Here is an 8,339-nt window from a genome sequence, read left to right on the forward strand (position 1 = left end):
CATGGAGGCAGGGGGAGGGTGGGAAAGGGGGGGCATATACCAGGGATATTGGTGGTGGGAAATTTGCACTGGTGGAGGGATTGGTGTTTGATCATTGTGTGATTGTAACCCAAACATGAAAGCTTGTAATTATCTAATGGTAATTCAATAACATTTTTAAAAATAGTGGTCTGTGGATCTTGCAGAGTTGGGAATGGGTGACCTCCCCCCATTTCTCTGTCTTTCCCTGGGGAAGTTCTCAGATGTGAATTCCAGCAGTGTGACTCTAAAGCCCCATTTGAGATTCAGTGTACTGCAGCCTAGCTAGCATAGCTATTCATAGGAAAGTCAGTTCCTGTCGTGTAAAAAACTCCGAGAGCAGCCAGGGGATGGCCCCAATGGCTCTTACCCTGGCCGCCCATGTTTTGGGGGGCCCGGGCTGCCCACCCAGCCGCGGCGGCCCCGGACCAAGGGACAGACGGTGGACGAAACAAGGGCCAAGCCAGTGGATTGATCAGATGCCGTTTATTCCATTCTCATCCCCGTTCACTCTTGTCTCTCTCTCCTTCTCTCCTGGGTCCCAATCTGGACCTCTCTCTCCTTCTGGCTCTGACTCTGGATCTGATCTCAATCTTCTCCCCCAACCCACTCTTACAGTCTTGTTAAATCCCCACAACTATGAGGGGCTGGGCTTACACATAGGTGTGGTCACAATCAATAGGGTTAAAATTCTTCCCCTCAGGGGATGCTGCTTCTATGACAGATTCTCTTTCAGCAGGACCACCCAAAGGTGAAATCCCAGGGGTTTGTTTCTCCTCTCCTTGTCCAACAAACATATAAGCATTCATAATATTAATCATTTTGTACGGACACAGTAAGAGATGCATTAAGCTTATAGAACTGCTCTCCTGGGGTCATTTCGATCTCAGACTACAGTGATCAGGCCAGATTAGTCTTTCCTATCCCTAGCAGGGTCCTAGTCTTGTTGTTACTTTTGGATCATGACAGCATTTGTCATGATCAAGCTCTTAATTTATAGTTAAGAATTGTGTCGCTTTGGCCAGGCCCATTTCCATGCCAGGGTACCACATAGCTTACCACTTGCCCTGATTCCATCTAGTCCCTCATCGGGACCCCGCTTTTGGGGTGCTAGGAAGTGAGGACAACTGAGGCTTAAGTTGAGAAAGCAGATGCCCGGGAATGAATAATATTTGAAGCCAATTAAAACCAAGTTATAAAAGCATAATATTAATTGTATTCTTGTGTCTATACAAAAGGACATTGCCTTAAAGTAAACTATTCAAAAGACATAAGGAGAGGAGAAAGGCAATATTAACTTATAATACAAGTTCGGTGTCCTAGAAAGATCTGACCTTACAAATTAACAGAATGTGATTAGGGGAATAAACTGATTAACTGTTTGGGGAAGAGAGCATAGAGAAGTAGTTACAAATAAACAAAAGAACGGGAGTGACTTGGTAGCACTGGGATGGCTGTGACCTGACAAAACTAAGCTCCTTGTGGCAGAGGAGAAAGAACAATGCAATGTCATCCTACACTGTCCCAGAGCCTAGGAAAAGCTGGATGATAGGACATGTCATGAGAATAGATTGTATTACCATTTCTCCTGGGAATCTTCCTAAACCAAACAATTGTATTATGAAGTGATCATCTTAAGACCAAACTAGCAATTAGATGAAGTATCCTGTTTAAACCACAGCAACCATAATGCTTGATACGTAGCAACTACTAAAACCACAACATCTCCTGCATTTTTACTAATATAACAACTTCCTATAGAAAATTTATATCAACTTGTGTCATAAAATAATAAAATTAAAATTATTCACATTTTGAATGCCCTGCCACAGAGGCAGGGTGGGATTGGGGGGATGGGGGGGTGGGAGGGATGCTGGGATTAGTGGTGGTGGAGAATGGGCACTGGTGGAATGATGGGCACTCGATCATTGTATAACTGAAACCCAAGCACAACTATTTGTAAGTCTAAAACTGTACCTCATATTGTTTCACTAATAAAAAAACTAAAAAAAATCCCATTTTACAGATGAGAAAACTGAGTCCTTGTTCAGTTGATGACTAGATAGAATAGATGGCTTTTCAACCACGTGGTTTCAATCTCTTGATTTCATCCTCTTAAATTTCATACTTTGTCCCACTGTCATTATCAATTTGAACCATGATCACTTTCATAGGTATAAGATTAATTTTTCTAATTTGCCTGCCTTTCATTACTGTGATTTAAATATTTTATTTGATTCTTAAACTTGGGTAATAATTTTGTTAATATAAATTTTTAAGCTTAAATCATTTATTGCCTCTCAATGGTAATAGCAAATAAACAAAAAACAGGAATAAAAATATATATATATTTGTTAATATATTTATTCCATTTTTTTCTATGCTACAAGCATAGAAATTGCAAATTCTCTTAATCTAGAAGTTAAAATGTATTATTGTTTTTGGCAACAACATAGATGGAACTAGAGGGTTAAAGCTAAGTAAAATAAGTCCAAGAAAAAAATACCAGACATTTTTACTTCAAAGAGGTCATTTTATTGAAGTTGAAACAGTAATTGAGACTCTCCCCAAGATAAAAGCCTTTGGTCAGACTGGGTTTACTGATGAGTTCTCTCAAACTTTCAGAGAAGGCTTACTGCTTGTATTCCTTAAGCTCTTCCAAAATATTGAAGAAACAAGTTATTCGTCGATTGCCTCGAGCAGGCCCCAGTAATGTCTCTTTCATCCTAGCCCTGAGATTATATTCACGGCTCTTTAGGAGAATGAGACCCATCATTGTTACTGGTATTTGGAATATTTGGTAGGCCACGGGGAGTTTGCCAGACTCTGCCCTGTGGGCAGGCTACATTCGATAGCCTGCAAGTTTGTCCAAAGTAGGAATGAGATAATAAGATGTCATAAAAAAAAGTTCTGATAAGATGTCCCCGCGAGGAACACCCAGGCGCGGGGGCAGAAGACTGCACTGTTCTCCTCCGGGATCTGGATTTTATAGTCTCTGAGTCTTGGCCGCTGATGGGATTACACGGCGCCAGGGGGCCAGGTGGTGGGTGTGACCCCCGCCTACTGGAATTTGGAGGATCTGGATGGAAGATGCTCGACTCCAATCCGAGTAGGCTTGGAGGTCTCGGCCCCGGAACCCGCGTGGCTTTGTCCCTCTGCCAGTACCTTCATGTGTGCGGAGAGTGGTCTCAGCATGGTGGTGGCTGGTCCTGGAGGTCTTCGGCTGCTAGAGCCCTGGTCGGGGCAGGGAGGAAAGTTCAACCCGCTCCCCTCCAAGGGGTCCCGGCGAGGAACACCCAGGCGCGGGGGCAGAAGACTGAAGAAAACAAGAATGGTCCTAATAGCTTCTGTGAAACTAACATTATGCTAATACCCTAAATAGCTAAACTATTAAAGGTAAAAGGTAAAGGCCCTCCCGTTGTTCATCAATTTGCTCGAGCGGGCCCAGTAACGTCTCCATTGGAGACTTTGTTGTTACTGTGTTTGGCATATCGAATACGTCACGGGTAGCTTGCCAGGCTCTGCCGTGCAGGCGAGATACTCTCGGTAGCTTGCCGGGCTCTCCGACAGGGGCGGAGGAATCGAACTTGGGTCGGCCATGTTGGCTGCGTGCAAGGCAAACGCCCTACCGCTGTGCTATCGCTTAGAAAGAAAAATTTAAGACCATTTTTTTCTGACAAACATTGATGCCAAAATCCTCAATAAAAACTCAGTAACCTGAAACCAACAGCATATCAAAAAGATCAAAAGGATCAAGTGGGAATCATTCAAGGCATGGAAGGATGGTTCAACACACACAAAGAAATCTACATACACCACATCAATAAAAGGAAGGATAAAAGTCATAGGATTATATCGATCTATGCAGAGAAATCTTTTTAACAAGATTCAAATCCATTCATGCTAAAAGCACTCAAAATATTTGGGGTAGAAGTAGCTTTTTTTGAGATCTCAATGGTCATCTATGACAGACACATAGCCGGCATAATTCTCAATGGTGAAAAACTAAAAGCTTTCCATGTGAGATCAGACAAGGCAAGGATGTTCACGAGGAATGGAAATGAAGATATACTTCTCTGAATAAGACAAATGGTTGGCCAGATAGCACATAAAGGTGCTCATCGCCATTTGCTATCAGGGACATCCAAATCAAGACAAAAATAAGGTATCATCTCACACCAGTGTGATTGCCTCATATCAAAAACAAAATTCTGGGAACAATCTGTGTTGGCGAGGATGTGGCAAAAAAGATTCACTGCTGGTGCACATGTTGTCTGGTTCAACCTTTATGAAAAACAGTATAGAGATGTGTCAGAAAAGTAAGAATTGAGTTTCCAAATGACCCAGCACTTGCACTTCAGAGTATATATATCCCATGGACACAAAAGCATATGTTCAATAGGACATAATAAGCACATCATTATTTATTGCAGCACTTAGCACAGTGATGAGGCTATGGAATCAACCTAGGTGTCTAATGATAGATGAGTAGATTGTAAAGGTGTGTGTATTCCACATATACAGTAGAATACTATGCAGATTCAAGAAACCATAAAATCATGCAATTTGCTGCAACTTGGATAGAACTGGTGACTATCATATTAAGTCAGAAGAAGGAAAAACACAGAATAATGTCATTTATCTGTGGTATATAGAATAACAGGACAAACAAATGCAAGGTATAAAAGGAGGGTGGATAGCTGAATCACCCCTAGAGTATAGGAAGAAGGACAGGGAAGAAAAGAAATAGAGGAAGTAAGAAGAGTGGATGCTAGAGGGGCAGGGGTCAGTGTTCTCGGTCACACCAGTGAGGTAGAGGTGTGATCCATATATATAAACCACAGAGTCAATGACTGTGAAGATTCCAACACTGGAGATTCCAACTACATTAATCAAACTTACAAATGTGGCTGTCAAAGATGCCTCTGTGGAGGGTGGGTGAGAACCTGGACACTGGTGGGAGGGAGCTGACACTGGTGGTGGAATTGGTGTTAGACCATTGCATGCTTTGTAAATCATGGTGTATTAATAAAAAAGAACTTTAAAAAATAATAAGAATTATTCCTAGACCCTAGTCTTTCAGTCTGCTCTGTAGTATCAGTTCACATAGCCAGAAATCAAGAACAATCCTTTATTTTATTTATTTGTTTATTTTTTTTGCTTTTTTTGGGTCACACCCGGCAATGCACAAGGGTTTTCCTGGCTCTGCACTCAGGAATTAATCCTGGTGGTGCTTGGGGGACCACATGGGATGCCGAGGATTGAACCCAGGTCTGCTGCATGCAAGACAAACACCCTACCCGCTGTACTATTGCTCTAGCCCCACAACCCTTTATTTTACCACCGACTTCTCATCAGTTACGAACTATCTTTAAGGACAATCTATTTCCTATTCTGGTGCCACAGTTTTCATTTGAGCGCACGTAATCTGTTACCTGTATGTCCTATGACCTTCTAATTGACCGTCCACTCTCCAGATTCTGCAATCCATTGTCTCATACTCCCCCTCCCCCAATATACTTCTTTGTAGTCTACTTATGAGAGAGATCATTCTGTTTTTGTCTCTTTCCTTCTCACTGACTATCGCTCCAGCCCCTTAAGTTAACTTTTACAGATGGTATGAGATAGGAATCTGAGTTTTGGGCATGCAGCTAATTAATTCTTCTTGAAAAGGTTCTTCTTTTACCTGGATCATTTGTTCTTCAGATACCTGAGGTTCTGTGTCTGGATCTCAATTTTATTCCATTAGTCTGTGAGTCTACCTTTATTCCAGCACCACATGGTCTTGATGACTATAGTATACTTTGAAATTGGATAAAGAAATGCCTCATCTCTTCTTTTCCTCTAAGATTTCCTTGGATCTTCAGGAAATATTATTACTATATGTAAATATTAACAGCATCTTGTCCATGGCCTAAAAACATCAATGGAAATTTTTATGGGAGTTATATCTGTATAGTACTTTGGGAAGGATTTTTTTTTAACAATGTTAATCCTGCCAATCTATGAACAGGAAGTGTGTTTGTATTTCTTACGTTTTCTATTTATTTTAATGCTGAGTTATAATTTTCTATGTGTAAGTCTTTTATATCCTCTGTTAAGTTAAAATTTACATATGTCAGGTTGAAATTGTATACAGATGCCATACTTATAAATATTAATATAAAATATATGTATCTATAGATAATATTTTCAAAGTGAAAATGTTAATTCGGGAGCACCTGATTCTGTGATATTATTTATCTTTTTAAAGAAGATTTTTAAAAATTATTATACTATGAAAGAACTAATGTTAAATTTACTTTTGGAAAGGATATGAACTGATAAACTGGTTAATTGTACTGTCTATAATTAATAACTTCCAGAAATATATGTATATATATTTATTTATGTATATTTTTGTTTTTGGACCACACCTGGAGATGCTGAGGAGTTACTCCTGGCTCTGTACTCAAGAATCACTCCTAGTGGTGCTCAGGGGACCATATGGGATGCCAGTGATTGAACCTGGGGATCCTGCATGCAAGGCAGGCACCATACCTGCCGAACTATTGCTCTGCTCCCAGAAATCATTTAAATTTGTGACTTCATTACACATACATGGTTTTAAAAAGACATAGAAAATTTGTTTCCTAACCCCACTGAGATGCTTCACTAAGGAAAGTCATGAGAAAGGTTATTAGTATGGCCCCCCCAAAAAATATTTTAATATAAAAATTGTATTCTCATCACGTAAATAAAAATGTATGTTAAATAACTTTATTATCTTATATGCATTTCTATCAAAGTATGAAGATGTACATTTTAAGTATACACAATACTAATATGGAAATTAATCAAAGCATTATTTGAAAAATAAATATCAAGTAAAATAAGAGACATTAGTTTCACTAGCTATTTAATTTCTCAAATTGAACAATTTGAGAAACCAACACAATCATAATAACAAATTTAAAATAATTTCTAGGTAAATGAAGAGTAGCTGAATCAGGACACAATTCACATTGCTAAGGATTTATGAGACTTTTATTGCAGGTTGAGTTCAAAATCAATGATGTCATAGCTAAAGATAGATGAAAATGTAAGTATTCTGTAAAGAAGAATAAATGTCACTGAGATGAGCCCATTGCCCTGTAGAAGAGTTTCTCTAGGGCTCCCTTCATATCTTTGTTCCTTAGGCTATAGATGAAAGGGTTCATTAATGGAGTGACCACTGTATACAGCACAGAAGCAATTACATCCTTGTCATTGGAGTTGCTGGATGAAGGGACAAAATACAACCCAATAATGGCTCCATAATACAGAGAAACAACCGAGAGGTGAGAGCCACATGTGGACAAGGCTTTGCAGATCCCCTTGGTAGAGGGCACCTTCAGGATGGTGGCCCCAATACGGCCATAGGAGATCAAGATGCATATTAGTGGGACAGTAATGACTGCCACACCTACTGTGAAAATGACCAGCTCATTGATGGATGTATCTGAGCAGGAGAGCTTGAGCAAAGCACCAAGGTCACAGAAGAAATGAGGGACGGTGTTGTCAGCGCAAAAGGACAGCTGGGCCAGGAGGAGGGTGTGGGAAAGGGCACTGGCACAGGAGAGGATCCACGAGACAACTACTAGTAAACAACACAGTCCTTCTCTCATAATGGTGGTGTAGTGGAGCGGGTGGCAGATGGCCACATAACGATCATATGCCATGGAGGTGAGAAGGAAGCTGTCCAGATCAGTGAAAAATATAAAAAAGTACATCTGGGAAATGCATTCTGCGTAGGGAATGGACTGGTCCAGTGTTTGCATGCTCATCAACATCCTTGGGACAGTGACAGATGAAAATGAGACATCAGTGAAGGCCAAGTGGCTGAGGAAGAAGTACATGGGAGTGTGGAGGCGAGAGTCCAGCCTGATGAGCAGGATGATGAGCAGGTTCCCCAGCACCGTGGTCAGGTACATGGCCAGGAACAGAGTGAAAAATAAGCTTTTCTGCTCTGGAGGGATGGGGAGCCCCAGAAGGAGGAACTCGGACACCCTGCTGTGGTTATCCCCTTTCATGCTACTCTTCTCTTTACTGGTGAAAGAATAGTTATAAAACAGAAGCTAAGAAATATTAGTCTACAGCAGAGAGAAATGACTTCCTTTATTCATTTTTAAAATTATTTTTTCAATTTAATTTTATGTTTAAAAAATTGTTCACAATAATTTATCACATTCAATATTCCAGTCCCAACATTGTTACATCATCCCACCACCATTATTTTGAATTTATCCACCACCACCCAGAGCTGCCCCCAAAGCACATACTAAGTAAATTATTTTGTATTT

General features: G+C 40.4%; 1 protein-coding gene across 1 annotated transcript; it reads right to left on the bottom strand.

Annotated features, from left to right (window-relative positions):
* Window positions 1-7,127: 7,127 nt before the first annotated feature.
* On the bottom strand, window positions 7,128-8,069 carry LOC130045685 (olfactory receptor 1J4-like). Its single transcript, XM_056138525.1, has one exon. It carries the CDS (start codon window positions 8,067-8,069, stop codon window positions 7,128-7,130), a length of 942 nt encoding a protein of 313 aa, XP_055994500.1.
* Between the last annotated feature and the right edge of the window lie 270 nt (window positions 8,070-8,339).

The sequence above is a fragment of the Sorex fumeus genome, unplaced genomic scaffold (genome assembly GCF_029834395.1).
Source record: "Sorex fumeus unplaced genomic scaffold, SorFum_2.1 ptg000129l, whole genome shotgun sequence".
NCBI lineage: Eukaryota > Metazoa > Chordata > Mammalia > Eulipotyphla > Soricidae > Sorex > Sorex fumeus.